Source organism: Mastigoproctus giganteus, chromosome 1 (assembly GCF_048544385.1).
Source record: "Mastigoproctus giganteus isolate SK-2022 chromosome 1, ASM4854438v1, whole genome shotgun sequence".
NCBI lineage: Eukaryota > Metazoa > Arthropoda > Arachnida > Uropygi > Thelyphonidae > Mastigoproctus > Mastigoproctus giganteus.
In genome coordinates, this window is record NC_143575.1 from 298,238 (window position 1) to 316,721 (window position 18,484).

An 18,484-nucleotide genomic window follows, 5' to 3' on the forward strand; every position below is an offset into this window, starting at 1 on the left:
GTAATTATCTTGTAATTAATTTTGATTATATCTTGATTTATTTATCTATTTATTTGTTAATTGTAACTTATATATATCTTACACTTTAACACAACTGACTTAAGTACATGGTGCACCTACTCTCGGACAGTCGTTCAGGGTCCTAACTATAGGAACGGGTTTGCAACCCCGAACTACCCTAGCCCAACTTTATATCCCTAATTTCATCATCTTTTTGCTTTACTAAATTCTACATTTTATACTCTGTGAGCGATTAGTGTAACGAAAGCAATATCAGAGTACTATTTTTCTCACTATACCAAATCATAATTTTTCGCCTTAACAAAGTTTAGCTACTCTACTGCTACTTTGTAAGCAATTATATTTCTTTGCTATCCCGAAAGTTTGAGTATCATGTACTTAACTTGAACCTAGCGTAGCTCCACCGCTTACGTAAATTACAAAATATACATACACCAAAATTCGTCTAACGCTAGGTGCCGCTAGCGTTTCTTCACATATATACACTGTTTAGCCTCCGGCTCTTTCTTTTTTGTCGACCGGTCACGTAGCGGTAAGTTATTGACATTCTTGTCATTCTTGTCAATCGGACACTCGCTTCCTTTGTCTTCTCTTTTTGGCGGGTTACTTACTTCTGTAAGGTCATCCATGTTCTGTATGTTATACTTTGGAATAATATTTTTGCTTAACTTGTATTTTATTTTTTCAAAATTTATATTCTAAATTATTTTTTACAACGTGTCCGCGTACACGTGTTTTTTTTTTTTTTTTTTGACATACAGAACATGTCAGAAACAGAAGTAAGAGTATTGCTGTTCTTTTTCATAATTTAGGTGGATGACCTCTGAAGATGACACAGAAATTATGAAAGATACTGCAATGCTATTTCTACTTTGGTCGTTCTTTTCAATAATCTGCTATTTCTATTTTCGTTCTTTTCAAATTTTACATTTTTCAAAATTCGCACTTTGTTTATAACGTTACTCTTTTCCGTTCTTCCCCCCCTTTATTCAACATACATCGCTCCCAGGGTACACGGTATTTTCATTATTAGCATAAGTTAAATTAAAGATTTGCACATAACATTAAAATAATTTTCTATATATATATATATATATATATATATGTAGATATATATAAGTATTAGGATTTAGTAGTTCTTTTGATAACAAGGTTGACTGTAAATTACAAGATATATACACATTTAAAAATTAGTAAAATAACAAGTGTCAAACTAAATACTGTATTCTGTTAAAGGTTATTGTAATTTTCTTATATATAATATGACAATAAAGAACAAATTTGTATATTCTACATTCTTGTGTGTGTGTCTGTCATTTCTAAACTCAGCCAGTCCAGTGGAAGAATACCTTAATATATTAGGGGTCCCCGTGAGTCTGGGAATTTTCTGAAATCAATCAAGTCAGGTGTTAAAGTGGGAGGGGTTAAAATAAGGGGATAAAAAAAAAATAACATAATATAATATAATTGTAGGCCTCTTTGAGGAATAGGATTTTCAGAATAAAAAAATAACTAAAACCCACCCCCACACTTGCCTCCTTCCTTAGGTTCACTGGTTTGACGTCAAACGAAGGGTGTGTGTGTGGGGGGGATCAACGCAGTTTGAACAAAAGAGAAAGGCAGTGAACGCTGTATAATAATTTGTGGCATTCTGGCGAAAATGGTAGGAAACATTACGATCTTGAAATTTTCTGAGACTGGGAAAATTTCCCTCAGGATCCGTCAGAATCAGCAATGCAAGGCTAATCTCTCGATATGTTAAAGGTCTCCGTGTCACGACGCATCACTTGGTTCCTAAGAAGCGAACTCCAGCTGTTGAGATTGCTTAACAAGATGACCAAGAATCCCTTCGCCTTGAGATTGATCGATTCGAGCTCCCACAGTAGAAATATCAGTTACCAGAGAGAATTTCACTCGGACACACGAACAACGGAAACGCCACAAATCCATTCGATTAGTACTTTCGGAGCCACCCCCCCCACTCGCTCCCAGCGGCCAGTCACTGAACATTGAGACGATACAAAAATTACACAGAAAAGTTGTGCTCCACCAAGATGCTACCCTCGTGGCAACTAACATAGAATCCAAGTTTTAATGTAGTATGGAATCCCGAGATAACATCTTCGGTGACCCGAGTAGGGGTTGTCAAGGGACACTGACATTGTGAAGCGACTTTTTTGTTACAGTTTCGATTTTTATTATTAAACCAAAATACTTTGGGAATTGTAAAACTAATTTGTAATGTAATGCATCGTTTGTACGCACTCTCGTAGCGCCATCTGCTGTTTCGGGAATGATTCTCGGCTACTTTGCACTAGTAATGGCCACATGGTGGAAGGAAACTAAGGCTTATTGCTGCACCAGCCCGAAAAAAAAAAAAAAATAGAATAATAAAATAAAATAAATAAATAATAATAATAGAAAAGGAAACAGAAAACCGATGAATTTCCCTCCTCCCGCAGGTAACTATTCAGCTGACCTCTGAATTTCGCCAAACTGTCGGCCTCTACCACCCATGAAGGCAACTTATTCCAGTAATTTATAACTCGCTGGCTAAAATAAAACTTCCTGCAGTCCAATCTAAACATTTCCCCGCGTAACTTGAATTTATGTCCCCTAGTTCTAGCATCATTTATAATCTTGAAAATTTTGTCCTCATTCATTTTACTGATGCCTCTCAGAGCCTTAAACACCTCAATCAAATCTCCTCTAAGGTGTCTAGTTTCCAAACTCTGCAACCCACATATTCGAAGACTTTATTCATAAGGACTCCTTTTTCCAATCTCATCAAGCGAGTTACCCTTCTTTGCACCCTTTCAAGAAGCTCGATGTCTTTCTTTAGGTGCGGTCTCCATACTTGAACACAGTATTCCAAGTGTGGTCTAACAAAAGCCTTATATAATGGGATTATCACGTCCCTATTTTCTACTTGCAAAAGTTCGATAGCTCATCGATAGGGCACCATGGGCCTTCCTTGCAACCTGTTTACAATGCTCAGAGAATTTCATGTCGGACCGTATCGTAACACCCAATTCCCTTTCCTCCAGTACTGGGTTTAGTTGAACTCCACAAAGTGAATAAGTTATTTTGGGATTACTGTTTCCCAGGTGTAATACCTTACACTTTGTTGGATTAAAGCACAGCTGCCATTTTTCTGACCATTCCTGAAGTCTATCTAGGTCACTGCTTGGCTGTGCTCATTAACTAGTTTACAAATCTTTACATCGGCAAATTTAGACATCACACCCACCCTCCATCCATTAATCGATATTATTTAAGAAAATCGGAAACAACTCTAGTTCTAATACTGATCCTTGGGGAACCCCACTTTTTACGTCAACCGACTCTGATGAATAACCATTTATCACAACCCTCTGCCTCCTGCCCTGAAGCCATCCTTCTATCCATCTAAGGATTTTCACTTTCATTCCAACTTGTACCAATTATAAAGTAACCGCTCATAATATTTTACTGTAATGCATTGAAGTACATAACAATAAGGAACCTTCCCGCCGCTGCCGTTTTACGTTGTCCCACATGGTCCCTCGGAATTTGACAGAGTCCATTATCATCATCAACGCGATTTTAAGACTTGAGTCAAGCAGAAATGATAAAGGGAAGCGGGAAAGTTAACAACGCTTACGAATCCTGTTTAAAGGACTTTTTTGGGTCAATTATTGCTAAGCGGCTTAGGGATCGGAATCGAGAAGCGCGTGGGAAATGGGCCAGAGGAAAAGGAATGAGCGAAAAAAGAAAGGCGAAAAGCAGTAATGAATCTACCTCAGAAATACATTACAGTTGCTTCTTCACGTACATTGAAGTGGTCCTGGAATGAAGGGTTTCAACCTGGGCCGAGTCCTCCTTGAATAGAGCGTCCAGTGCGTAGGCGTATACCCACACGGCGTCGTATGCATAGCCCGCATACACGCTCTCCTTCATGCGCTGGAAAGAACGAAAAACGAAGTTAGTACCAGTTGCCGCGCGCAAGAAACAAAAGCAAAGCAGAAGAAGAAAGGAAAGAAAGAAAGGAAGAAAAGATTTCTGGCTTCGGATTTGTGCCGCTAATGGTCGAACACTAACGGCAGACTTGCGCCATGTTAGTGATCAATCCTTTTGTTGTTTCCAAATACATCAGAATTGCCTGTGGGGGATTCGTCGACGTTCATTTTAACAGAAACAGCGCGTTCAGTTGGGGATTTCCGCTGACAATCGATATTCGGCCCGTAACGCGTTACGGTACAACGCCCCGTTTGACGTAACCGGCCTTTTGGAAACAGATGTAGGGAGCACCGAAGACCCTTCCGCGACAAAGTGTTCATTCGTTGGCCGAGCGTACTACCAATCTAAAAGCACGCGCTCCGTTCCTGACGGCTGAATCGGGATACTGGCGAGAAGCGAAAACGGGCGAATCGCGTTAACCGATCAGCGAGAAGGGGTTGACACAAATTACCGAGTTGGACCTTAACAAAATAGGTTACGAATACTGACGACATTAAGGGGTGGGAATCGAGGCGATTGCATAAAACGAAATAAGGTCAATTAACGATGTCGCAGTCATAAATAAGGGTAAAATAAGGGGTGAATGCAGTGCACCCGTCGCTCATATTCGACAATACCCGAGGGAGTGCTTTTTAATTGGCATCGCAGAAGACGAGCGAGTCAGCCAGAAATCGGGCTGTTGGGTTCGACTGTTGGCTGCCAAAACAAAGGGCGTGTCTTTTCAGACATCACGCGCAGTCGCATTTACTGCTGCGAAGGGTGCATATTCCCGTCAATGTTTCTAGCAGAGAGAGAGAGAGAGAGAGAGAGAGAGAGAGAGTTTTAGGAGTGAACGAACGAAGTTGTTTCTTACCTGAGAAAACGCGATGTTTCTGTAAATGTCCCTCCACGACCTGACGGAGATGTTCTCCTGCATGATGACATCGTCGTCCCCGAAGAATTTGTACGACAAGCTCATGTAGCCTTCGATGGCCCGCATCATCTCCTCGGTGGTGCATCGCACGTTCTCCCGCTGCTCGACGTTGTAGTAGTCCGTGTCGTACCAGTTTTCGCCGAACCACAGAGGAAGGAACCATTGGTACCCGTGCTTCGCAATCATCCCCTGAAAGAAAGAGGTCGCGTCCTCATAAAGGATTTTTCGATTAATAAAAGCGAACGCAATTGGAGGAAGGGGGGATGGGATGGGACTGGCATCTGCAGCCCATTCTTCTCATAAAACGCGCCACTTGTTCAGTGGTGCGAGTGAAGTACTGCCGTTCTAATATTTCACTTCAACGGTCGTATTGGACTGTGGCGTAAGACGTCAAAATACACTTGGTTTATGTGACACCCTTACGACAGATTCCAACTAAAAGAAAAAAAAAAAGCTTTTGGGTTAAGTTAGGTTTAGCTAATCGAGTTAAGCGTATTATTAATGGGACCTGTGCGTGCGCACGCACACACCAATGCCCCATCATCAATACTGGCAGACCCGCGCATCTACAAATAAATTTATTTACGGGAAAACTAAGAACGTGGGATGAAATTGTCATTACGACAGCAGTCTGCGAGAAACCAGCTTTTGCAAATGTCCTCCGATTCCACAAAAAGATGGGATGCTTCCGCCATTCGCAGTTCAGCTCTGTTTTCGGACGTTCTCTTTCTACCCACACCCGAAGGTCGACTTCATAACTGGGGGCTCTCCGTAGGATTAAGCCGAGGTCTTTGCGACTCGCCAGTCTAATCGTTCCCCCACTTGCGTTCTCAAAGGTTCGCCACAGCACGGACAGAAATATATCGAGCACTCTTATGCCGCTAGAAGTATGGGCTTCCCCGCTGTGCTGTCACAACGCAGCCTTGTCCAGGATGTCTAGATGAACCTTTTGCGCAAACCAACCAATGGTCCCAGAGCAAACCAAGAAAAACAGCCACAGACCATCACGGACCCTCCGCCAGGCTTCACTGTCGGCACGATACAGTCCGGCAAGCAACTTTCTCCGGGCACCCACAACACGCAGGCAGTACTTCAGAGCAATAAACCATGTACCGTGACTCGTCACTCCAATTCACAGCTTTCTATCGATTTTGTGTCAAAGAACGGCGAGCCTAACAGCAAGCTAAACGGTGTCTGCCATTAGTCGGCGTGTTAGTGCCTTGTGGACGGCTACATAATCATGGCAACCCTTATCGTGTAACATCCTGAACACTACTACACTGTCATTTACCCCAATTATCTTCACGAGGGCCTCAATGTGCTGTGACAATGTTGACCTGCGTTCAAATCGGCGATTCTTTGCAGGGTTCCCACGTAAAACGTTCTACCAACTTCTTACCTGAGAAAAGACACATTCCCCTCTCAAGGTTTGGGTGGGGGGGTTGTCGTTAGTCAACTCGCAAGATAAGGTAAATGATTTTGTTGAATGAACACTAACGTAAGGAATGAGAGAATTTCATGCCAAAAATGAACTCTCCACTGTTTCTTAACTAAAATGTAGGTTCCTTGTTCGCTTAGCAACAAATCTTTGGCCACATCTGAGCATTCTGTTATCTCTGTGGGCTGAAAAAAAAAAAAAAAAAAGGTGAATATTATTTTCAAGCTGCTACAATTTGTAGAAGATACATCTACTCCCCTGCTCTGAAATCGACAAACTACACGCCCGAATAAAATTTTTATCCGGTTTTTACTTGTGTAAGCAGAACCAGGGATTTCCACCGAATGTTACCGTTAAAAACATGAACACTATTTGTATCGGGGTGGCTCCTAGGCGTTAGCCCATCTCCTGCTAAACCATTCGTGAGTGTCTTGTACGGTTCGTGCTTACTGTGGTGTTACATTTGTACGACTAGCCTCTTAACAACCCGCCAGAACTGGCTAGTTCTCTATCCTGCCACGAAAATGCAGGCTACCAACTGCTCTGTCACTTTAGAGTTTGGAGGGCAAATCCTTTAGGCTTCCACTACTCAGAAAAGAGCTGACTGGGCCATGTGCATCCTAGCCTAATCGAGGATGCAGGCTGGACCTTGAGCAAGGTAGTTGGTTCGTTTATAGAAGGGAAAAATGGAATGATACTCGAAGGTGAGACATCCAAAGGCAAACAGAGCAGAGAATCCCTATAGAAGGATGGATATCCAAAAGGAGAGATGGGGTATCCACAAGTGGGATGGAAGCAAAGTGCAAGCATGTACTGTGAAATGTACATCGATTGAAACGAAACCACTGCTGCTTAGCGTATCCCACACCAAGGAATAATTCCATTCCTGGGGATCCCAGAAGTCCAAATGAAATGGCATCTCATTCAAGGAAACTGTCATAATGCAGAAATTCCATCCAATAGGGGCCCCGTCCGCAAATCCTACGATGGGGGGGGTACATTTTCCCATAATTCAAAAAAGCCTACCAAAAGAAATAGGTAGGCAATGCGATCCCACGACAGGGCGAAGAAGGCTCTTGCTCCAAAGGAATCCCATATTCAGATGGAAAAGTGCTCTCACAGGACAGCAGAACACTGTACGCAAAGGTTTAACCATAAAAGGAGTAAAGAAAGTTCTATTCCATTCCAGAAAAAGGCATTTGGTCAAAAATGCGATACACAGAGAGCACAAAGCAGAAAGACACAGCTTGGTGGAAGACCATGTCTAGGTAGCTGGAAACCTAGATCAACAAGAAGGCAAGAGGACGTTTCCATGGGGAGATGGCCCTCCCATTCCAAGCACAGATAGATGAAGCCAGTCGCCGGATCCTCGCAGATGCACTTGGCGTTATCGGCCAGACTGAAATCTTCCAGATTTTATTTTATCCAAACACATCCCGTTAGAAACGGGGCGTGTTTGGATAAAAGCATTGGAGGGTATGGAATGAGCCGCCTGTGTTGGTTCACAGCTGTCACTGAGTTTTCTTAGTAACTGCTTTAGTGCATTCCTACCACGGGAATTGCCATTTGAGATGTAACTCGTTCCAGATCCGCAGTTTTTCTTCCTTCAGTTCAGTCTAGTGAGAGCACGGATGCCACGAATCTCAAAACTCGTCATTCTTCCTAATGTGTGAGCTCAAAATAAACAGCATGTAGGCCAAAGGGGTGATGTCTGCCTATTAACACTTGCAAGGCAGCTGTGGAGGTTGTCCCCAATTTTTTCTCCTGAACTGCAATAGTAGTTGATCCAGCTATTTTTTTGAAGATGGATTTGTCTGGGCGATGGAGCCAATTAACCGATTTAGAACTCTGGGGACGAAGACTGCATCGTGGATGACGTAAAGGGAGCCTTAAATCAGAAGAAATTTGAATCCAACCTTTGCAACAATCGATTGGCGAACCCACTTCAGGGGTTTGGGACGATAAGTGGGTTCACCAATTTTGATCGTGGAATGTTGTGAACTTATGTGGAAAGTCTGTAATCATTGAACAATCGCTTCTCGGCCTGTTGGCTTAGATCGTATTGTAGTGCACAATCATCGAACAAGAGATGCAGCACGAATATAAGAGATTGCGGCACGCTGTCGTTGAACATCCGAGTAAGGGAAGAAGAAAAAAAAACAGTTAAGAACGCCACTCACCAGCTTCGATGCTTCGCACATGACGGCCCTCGCCGAGAAATCGAAGAAATCGCCGATGATGATCCGGGCGTTCACTCTCTTCAGGTCAATGAGATACTGCGGCATGCTGTAGGTCTTCTCGGAGTCTTTGGAGAATTTCATGTTGAACACCACGAACCCGTGGCCTTGAAGAAGACTCTGCAAGAAGGTGATGTACTCTGGATACTTCTGTCCGTCTTCCGTCAGGGCAGCCACTCGTCGCCATCCCAGCCGCAGAAACAGTTCCAAGTAGACATATCTGGAAAAAGGATTCGGCCCGGTGAGTTTCCTACCACGCTAACAGTTCCTTTCACGAGGCTTCCAGCCTTTCCCTAGGTGGTCTTTCTGATCACCTAGGGAAACTTTTTACCTTTAGATAATTACGGTTTTGTGACTGGTTGGTTCGTTGTCAATCGAACTCCGCAACAGCTGTTGTCAATTATGTTCCCCATTTGAATAAAAGAAAGTTAGAGTTAAATGAAGTTTTAAAAAAAGCTGTTTGTTACAGAACAAATCGCAGAATTTTTTGTAGCTGCCATTCTGGATTCCAACCAACCAACAGGAGCAATAATCAGTCGCGCAGGTACAGCAGCCGTAAGGGCTAAAAATAGTTAATGTACTCTTAAACTTCGAGGCATTCCATACTTGTTATTAAAGAATGAGTAAATTTCCAATCAATTATTATTTCAATTAAGACTAAACTAATAATATATTAAGCGCTACATTTTCTTTTCCCCATATGCATATAGTTAAAGTAATGGGAACCCAGAGAATGAGCTGGAACAGACAGCGTAGTAAAACATTATTCTAAGATACAGGTCATGCAAGTTTCCGAAGTGAAAGAATCTCAAATGGAAAGGGGGAGTGTGGCTGAGGTAGGACTCGGCAGTCCCATGAACAATAAGGGGATGGAGGAGTCCATGGTTGGGTGGCCGTAATCTCCTGCTTCAGCTCGCGATTATAGTTGTAGCAGGCCTTCTGTGCGGGGGGAGCACGTAACTCAAAACCATGCCTTAGAACTTTGGTCCAGGACAACAACCTGGTTGGACCTTACCGATTCGTGCTCTGGCTAGAATGACTTCTTTCTGTCTGCACGGAAGCTGGAGGTCCGTAACTGTGGTTCAGACTTCATTTGACAGAGTTCATTGCGCGTTTGTGCTTGCAATTGAAGTGTCCGTTGTTCCCTTAGTGGTCAGCATCGCTGACTCCTAGATGAGCGCCTAGGCTGCTCAAGTGCAGAATAATCTTCGTAATCCAAGATTAGCTCTTTTTTGTATCGCAGTTCATTTTCCCTCCCACGTTTCTGGCTTCGCCACGGGGAGACAGGAGCAGTGCAGCTAGGAGGTCAAGCGGTTAGAATAGTTAGTCGGTTGGACTCTGCAGAGCACAGTTGTGGCGATTCACAATACCACTGAGCTTAAAGGAGGCTTCGTACAACCAGAAAATCCTGTTCACCTTCTGTAAAAACGAATGGTCAGAGAAATATTGATTGCTACAGCTTTGGAAAGTAATTTCCACTTCGCAGATCTCAGGATTTTGTTTACAGCTGTCCCATTGCAGTCATTCTTACGGCAGATCTCAAAATATCGTTGGGGATCGCGTAAATGCTTGTAACGCCAGAGTAGCGCTAGATGTATTCGCCGATGTCCTACCTCCCTCATCCTGTCCTTTGCATGCAAGATGCGCAATCAGCCTCACCACACGCATTCTCAAATTACAGTACATACAGATTTGTGCACTCCTGTAGGCCAAGTACTCAGTCGAAGCTGGATTTTGAATGGGGAGGGGAGACTACGATTCCGCAAAGTGTCGGATATCCATTTAATTACACAATTTATTTAATGACGCGTACAGTTTGAGGCACCCGCTGTACATATACATGATGTCTCAAACTGTTATTAACAACAAAAAACGGACCTCTGATAGTCAGATGCAGCGCGAGATCTTGTAGAAAAAATACAACACTCTAAAATTTTGGATTGAAACCTGGATATTGAAGTGAAGACGCACGATCGGCCAATAAAAGCAAGTTTCTCGGATACCGAAAAAGTTCAACGTCTTGAGTAAAAGCTGAAGAAGTTGGACAAATAAAAGAAGTGAACACGAAAGAGGTACTTACTGGTACAGACTGTTCTCGGGAGTGGTCCGAAAGAAATAAGCGTACTTCAGCCTGTCGTTAAAGATGGCGCCCTCCGCACTGTAGCTGATGATGACGGTGTTGTAGTGACGGGCAACTCCAGCAATCGGCTCTACGGTGTTCGAACATGCCGGCCCTGCGCACAAATAAATCGTAGTATGACCCTTAAAGCACAAAGCGGGTGTGTACAACTCAAAAGTTAACTGGATATGCTCTACATAATGAACAAGTCTTAAGCGCTCTCAGAACCAGATTCCACGATGTTTTTTCACGCATTTCTACAACAGCCGAACACACTACACTACAGAATCGACTTTAGTGCGTGAACAGAAAGGGGGTGTATACCTCCCTCACCGCAACCGCGTCTTCAATGAAGAAGTGCAAGTTAACGGCCCGTCTTTGCCACGAATATAGTAGTGGTGAGGAAAGCGCAATGGTGTGCAAAATAATTGACGCAACTCGGTGATGTTGGGCATTCAAGTCCAATGTATTGGGTAGGCGTGAACCAGTGGGAAAGAGTTTTTTTATGAAAATTACCTCGTGAGCGCCTGAAATTCGATACCCAGCAAAAGACGTTGTATACGAAGAGCGGATTCCCAACCTCTTTTTTAAAACTAGAGGACCAAAACTAAAAAAAATTTCGTGAGCCGTTAAATTGGTTCCTTACCAATAATAAAAGCATTTTTTAGTTGTTAACAAAAATTGATTATAATTCAGATTTGGTTATCAACGTTTATATTTACATCAATAATTCAACTTACAAAATCCAATCATTATTACGTACCATCTAATGACAACGTCCATATTCTGTGCTTATAATTTTGTTGAATACTAAGTGAACGCACAAAAAAAAAAGAAAATAAAGAAAAATCGAATGGATATCTTCAAAAGTCAACGTGAAAATATACTTTGTGAAAAAAAATCAGCTTTAGACTGAGAGGAAGCATAACCCTTAGCATTGCCTAAGTGGCCGAAGCCGGCATAATGTGAACCGATTAGTGGCGTAATCTAGGGTGAGGCAGGTGGGACACGTGTCCTGGCGTCAAATTTGGGGAGGGGGGACGCCTTTTTATGGTTAAAAAATGAAAAACTCCAAAAGAACAGTTTAAGGGGTGCCATCAACCATACTTACGCCACTACGGGATAAACCGCATGAGGGCCGGACACAACCGTTTCACACCACAACAGGATCACATCACGTATTAAAGTCTATACAATCATATTTACACCCCTTAAATTAAAGAAGGGTTGCTACTGATATTATTCGCGACTCACTGACGCTGATCAATGGGAATGTTGAACGGTTCTGGAGTTATTCACACACTTTGATTATCAGCAGTGATTCTTCATGCATTAAGAATCTGCAGATAAATGAACCACTAGGTGGCAGTGATCACAGTGTGCTGAAGTGGGATTTACTCAAAGAGGTAACTACCATTAGGGGTAAAGGGAAGGGTTATTGCTTCCGTAAAGGCGACTACGATGGACTGAGACAGTATTTAAATTCTATACAGTGGGACCAACTGATGATGTTACCAACAGCAAACTCAAAATGGGAAGCATTCAAAGAACTTATCTTGGAAGCTACTAGGCTTTACATACCAACTAAGAAATATTGTTCAAGGTTTAGGCCAAAATGGATGTCAGATGAACTAATGAGGCATATGGCAGAGAAGAAAAATGCATGGGATACATACAAATTAATGGGTGACATGGAAGCCTATGATAGATATAAAGTGGTCTGTAACCAAGTCACAAAGTAGATTAGGCAGGCAAAGGCAGATTATGAGAAATCCTTGGCAAGGGATGCAAAGAAAAACAGCAAAGAGTTCTTTACTTATGTAAACTCTAGAAGGAATGGAATTAGCACTAGCAGAGGCATATCATACAAGAAAGGAAGCTTATGCAGCATCAACCAAAAAAAAAAAAAAAACCCTTTCACTTCACCCCTCCGTTCGTTCCAAATACCTGTCCAGCTCAGCCTTAAATTTATTTAGGCTATCAACTTCCACAACAAGGAATGGAAGTCTGTTCCACCAACCAACCACCCGCTGGCTAAAGGCAAATTTCCGCACATCTATCCTACATCTGTCTTTCCTCAATTTGAATTTATGCCCTCTCACGTGATTATTCTGAGCAAGAGGAAGAATCCCATCAGCATTGAGCATGCTCAAACCATTCAAGGCCTTATACACCTCAATCAGATCACCTCGCCGGTGCCTAGTCTTCAGACACTGTAATTTGCAAAACTTAAGCCTTTCTTCATAAGAGCAACCCTTCGTTCTGTTCACTAACCTAAATCAGATTGGTCCACTGGATGTCGATGGTTCAACTGTTGATGATCCTACTGAGGTGGCTAACAAACTAAACAAGTATTTTTCATCTGCATTCACACATGAGGAATTATTCAGGGAGGGGAATGCCAGAGGTGAAATAAACTCTGCCAGTGAGTTAGATGATTTTGTAATAACTGAGGGGAAAGTGGAGGAGAAATTGTTGAAGATAAACACAAAAAAGGCACCCGGGGTGGATGGGATCTATTTAGTTATATTAAAGGAGGCAGCAAAGGAAGTAAGCAAACCCTTAGCCATAATTATGAGAGCTTCCTTGAATTCAGGGGAGGTACCCATAGACAGGAGATGTGCAAATGTGACCCCAATTCAGAAAGGAGGATCAAAGGCTGACAAGTAATTATAGACTTGTGAGTTTAACTTCTGTTCCAGGGAATTTAATGGAGGCACTGGTTAAAGAAGCACTGCTGGATCATCAAGACAAAACTTCAGTTATAGCTCGGACAGAGCATGGTTTTGTTAAGGGGAAGTCTTGCCTGACCAATTTGATTGGATACTATGATGCAGTCACAAAAGAACTGGATGCAGGGAATGACTTTGATATTATATATTTGGATCTTAGAAAGGCTTTTGATACTGTTGCACATGGAAGACTGCTGCCCAAATTAGAGGCAAATTGCTGCTATGGATAAAGGGGTGGTTGAGGGGGAGAAGACAGAGAGTGGTAATCAATGGACACCGCTCATCGTGGACTAATGTTATTAGTGGAATCCCTCAGTGTTCAGTGTTGGGTCCATTATTGTTTTCGTATTTATAATAGTATATAAAGCTTAATGTGCAAGTTTGCAGACGATGCAAAAGTTGGCAGGGTTGTTAAGGACACTACTGATGCTATCCTGTTGCAACAGGATCTGGAAAGGTTGAGCAGATGGGCTGAGAGGTGGCAAATGAAGTGGAACATTGACAAATATAAAGTACTACATATGGGAAGCAGTAACCCCAATGTAACGTATCAACTCTCTGGTACTACACTGACAGTGGTAGAGAATGAAAAGGACCTGGGGTTAATTGTGCAGGCAGATATGAAGTTTTCTGAGCAGTGCAGACGGGCTGCAAGCGTAGCTCATGGTGTATTGTCAATGATATACAGGAATTTTTCCAACAGGGATAAGGAGGTGATTATTCCCTTGTATAAGGCAATGGTCAGGCCACATCTTGAGTACTGTATACAGGTCTGGAGGCCTCATTTCAAGAAGGATGTAGAACTGCTGGAACGAGTACAGAGAAGGGCAACAAGATTAGTGAATGGAACAAAGGGGTGCTCTTATGAAGAAAGGCTTAAGTTTTGCAAATTACAGTGTCTGGAGACTAGGCACCAGCGAGGTGCTCTGATAGAGGTGTACAAAGCCTTGAATGGTTTGAGCATGCTCAATGCTGATGGGATTCTTCCTCTAGCTCAGAAAAATCGCCTTAGAGGGCATAAATTCAAATTGAGGAAAGACAGATGTAGGATAGATGTGCGGAAATTTGCCTTTAGCCAGCGGGTGGTTGGTTGGTGGAACAGACTGCCATCCCTTGTGGTGGAGGTTGATAGCCTAAATAAGTTTAAGGCTCAGCTGGACAGGTATTTTGAACGAACAGAGGGGTGAAATAGGAGTTGTTTTAGTTTTTTTTTTTTTTTTTTTTGGCTGATGCTGCATAAGCTTACTTTCTTGCATCAAATGCCTCTACTAATGCTAATTTATTGGAATCACCTTGGGAGATCTCGGTAGCCAGTTCGACCTGGAAATATGCTCACTGGAAAGATAATTTTACCAGCTATTTTTAAATCATTGGGTGCGTAATGTGTCTGGAAGAAGATACCCAAAACCAACCCATAAGCACGGGGAAAGGGTCTCCATTACGAATGGTAGTGGTCCATCATCGAGTGTAACATGCGATGCACATATTTGCGAATATTGCATCTTAGAGAGGAGGATTTCGCGTTTGTTCAAGAGGTAAGTCTACGAACCCAAAGCCACTACCCACAGTTTTACAGAGCAAATAAACAATTTAATGAGCTTCTTTGGAACGACAAACACAATGAGAACTGGATAAAAATAGATCCATTTGTTAAACAAGTTATTTCGGATGTAGACGAAATATAAATGAAATTCAAAATAAGTCTTGGTCTTTATCCTCATGTCTGGCCTAATGGCCCATGGTAATGTAATTTGAATGCTTCCCGGAGTGTCCATTTGCAGAATTGGACAATTCTCAAAATGGTTTTTGATGAAGGTGGATGTACTACGCGCAAGTTCGTATTACTTGCTTTTACCCCAAACGCTGCTGCTTCACGGAATCTGTGGGTTTATTCGGAGGCAGTTAAAAATGATTTTGGTATTAGCAGGAAATGCGTTCAGTAGGGCCGTTGGTGTTGTTAGGGGTACATCTTAGTGGTAGAAGACAGTTTGAATAGTCTTCCAGCGATGCTTGGAGCAGTGTGACTGCATCCAGATTCTTCACTATTATTTGTTGTCACCAGGATATGACATCACGGTTTATATAGCCTGGTTTCGAGGATAGTGCATGGCTTTCCAGCAATGAAGTCAATTCATGGCATCGTCTAGTACTCTAGCATAAAAATCATGAGAGAGAGAGAAAAAATGATGAAGACCAGAATGTAATGCATTCAGATCGGTTGGTACTGCAAATCTAAAAGAAATATATGCAATGACTGCAGATTCAGTACAAAATTTCTTGCCTTATTGCTGATTAAGTCTTGGTTTTTCTCTGCATGAAACGTTTACCGAAAGATAGTTTGACTGGTCTTCTTTGTTCTATACAAAGAGAGAGAAAAACTGATTTTGACTGAGTTCACTATAGTCGTAAATCATTTCTAATTCTTGCTTTGGTGAATGAGTCGTACACATTTGTTTGGGTTTAAAGCGACCCGATGGACTGGATATAACCTTTAAGCTCGTGTATTTGCTCGTTTAGGGCGAGATTTACCATTGTGATATCCAAAGAATCTTTAAACTTTACAAGAAATTAAGCCAGTGACAGACAATTAGTACGTGGCTGCTAAAATATGGCGATTTTCTCGTATTCTCTTTATCTTGTCAACTCCTGATTTATCGTAGGTCACCCTGGGGTATGAACGGGATTTGTTTATTTTCAGTTGACACGTATAGTTCAAAAGGTAGCAGTAAAAGTAGTCTTCCTACAGAATTTCTTCAAAAATTATATATTTTTTTGAAATTACTTCAGGATTCCATCATAAGGCCAAAATAGAATTATAAAAACGGATTATTTATGAACGCTAATAACTTTGAAAGTTTTTAGAATTTCAGTTTTCTTCGAAATTAGATATTTTTAGGAAAGCTGCGTACCTCCTTAAATAGAAGGGAAATTGTTTACTGGAGGATTGACTTCTTCCCCACTTGGAATTTTACAAAAGAACAATTTTTTTTTTCGCTTTGGTTTAGGTCAGTTTTATTTCGGCTTGATGGAACCCCAAAGGTGGATTCCGAAATATAGATGGATATTTTCTTTACTCAATAGTAGTTGGCGTTGAGATTTTTATTTATTTTATTTTTTTTGCGTATTTCGATCAACCAGTTTCCACATTCATTCCAGGCATCGTGACATAAATCAGTTTTGTAGAATTCTTTTCCTATGGACGTTATCGGGCTCGCTTTTCAAATCTAAAAAGAGTTTACGTTGTTTGGTGCCTTTATTTGACGGGGACACTTTGACTCAACAAACGCCACTTTTCGAACTGAGCGGTTATCGGATTAGTTTAAGCAACCGGCGTTCTAAGATTAGATATTTCAGAAAAGGATTCGCTTAAAAAGTGCGAATTTCAACCATCAGTTAAAGTGAGAAACGTCCACTTACGTACCAATAAAGGGAGATTCGTGGGGGATTTGGGGGGGGGGGGAAATTTAGTAAGCAACATATTGAATTTTGGTGTAATTACACATTTAAAGTAACTAATTTAGCTCTTAATCAACCCCCGCTCCCCCCGAAAGAAATTCAGTAATTTCGTCTCGTTCTTCCATACGAGATTTTTGCTCTTTGCGAGCCACAAAAAAATTGGAAATCCATGGCAGATTGTAGTTCATACGAGCGGTTGAGACACAGCTGAAGTCCGAAGTAAGTTGGCTTGGGAGACTTCCCGTATTTCGGTTTCCTGGAGGTCCATGATGGGGTTTGTTTAAAATTAAAAAAAAAAAAAAAAAGAGGCTTTTCCCAGCGAATACCCTGGAAGTAACACTGGAAGCCTAAGTGAGCGTAGTGTGAATATAATCCCTTACCCCTCATTAAAAAACACCTTCGACATACTGGAGTTAATTTATTTTACGGCAAGATAAAGGAACGGGTCCAGCAATAAACGTCGATTCGGCAAAGCATACCTAGTTGGAAAGCAAGGATTTAGTTTTCCACTCCCTCTGGACTCATTCCTAGATGGCAGCAGCGAATGGAAGCGAGGAAGGCGGTATTAAGAAAGTGAGTAACGTAAGTTCCGAACATGAGAAAAGAGTGCCAAGGGTACGTGGCGCTATTCTTCTTGTTGGCTGCTGTTAAACGGAAGGGCAGGTGCCACTTAATTGTTGTTGTTATTTGGTTTTTAGGAGCATTAGCAACTAAGGCCATATTGCTCTGGGGATATGGCGTGGTCATTCCCTGACCTTTCCGCATCCTCCGTATTTGGTGGTGACGGGCTCGAACCCCGGTCTAATCAAGAAGCGTGTGCTACGCACTGCTGCTTCTTCCCACCTAGCTGCGGAAGCGCCTATGTGGCGCTTAATAATAAATGCTTCCATTGCTTCTGCTGTGCCCCACCGTTTTCTCATCCAATTAGCTGACCTTGATCAGAGAAATGTAACTCAAAATCACCTATCTCCGACCACCCTCAATTCAAAGCAGCAAAACAAATTTCTCCGCTCCATTCTTAAAGAAAGCTACACAGAATAATTAGGCGCCTCCATAGCCAGGTGGGAAGGAGCAGCAGTGCGTAGCATACGCTTCTTGATTAGACCGGGGTTCGAGCCCGTCACCACCAAATACGGAGGATGCGGAAAGGTCAAGGAATGACCACCGCCTATCCCGGAGCAATATGGCCTTAGTTGCTAATGCTCCTAAAAACCAAATAACAAACAACAAACAACACAGAATAATCATTTGCATCGGCCCGCATTCCTTAAAGAAGTCAAAGATCTCGCCGAGTGCATATGGATGGAAGAACGTCGTTTACTGAACTTCCTGTCGGGATGGAGGAGAGGGTTGGTCCGAATTAACAGCTACAGAAGTTCAGAGCTGTCTTACCCAGAATTCCAACCATCCGGGAGTACTTCGGGCCGGTCACGTAGCCAATGAAATGTTTGAGGACTTGGTCTGGCTCGCAGCTGCCATCTGCGTGGGACACCTCCAGGACGAAATCTCGGAGGACGGACCTGTCGCGGTTCACCGCATTCACCGCCAATTCGGTCGCTGCAACAAAAA

General features: G+C 42.3%; 1 protein-coding gene across 1 annotated transcript in view; it reads right to left on the reverse strand.

Annotated features, from left to right (window-relative positions):
- The window catches only part of LOC150090475 (uncharacterized), a 95,094-nt gene that overhangs the window by 61,650 nt on the left and 14,960 nt on the right, over positions 1-18,484 (reverse strand). Inside the window, exons 5-9 of the mRNA XM_090378055.1 lie at positions 18,308-18,472; positions 10,689-10,842; positions 8,552-8,828; positions 4,874-5,122; positions 3,836-3,963 (exon numbers count right to left, since the gene is read on the reverse strand). Coding sequence (XP_090234181.1) covers positions 3,836-3,963; positions 4,874-5,122; positions 8,552-8,828; positions 10,689-10,842; positions 18,308-18,472 — 973 coding nt within the window. The remainder of the gene's footprint in view (positions 1-3,835; positions 3,964-4,873; positions 5,123-8,551; positions 8,829-10,688; positions 10,843-18,307; positions 18,473-18,484) is intronic.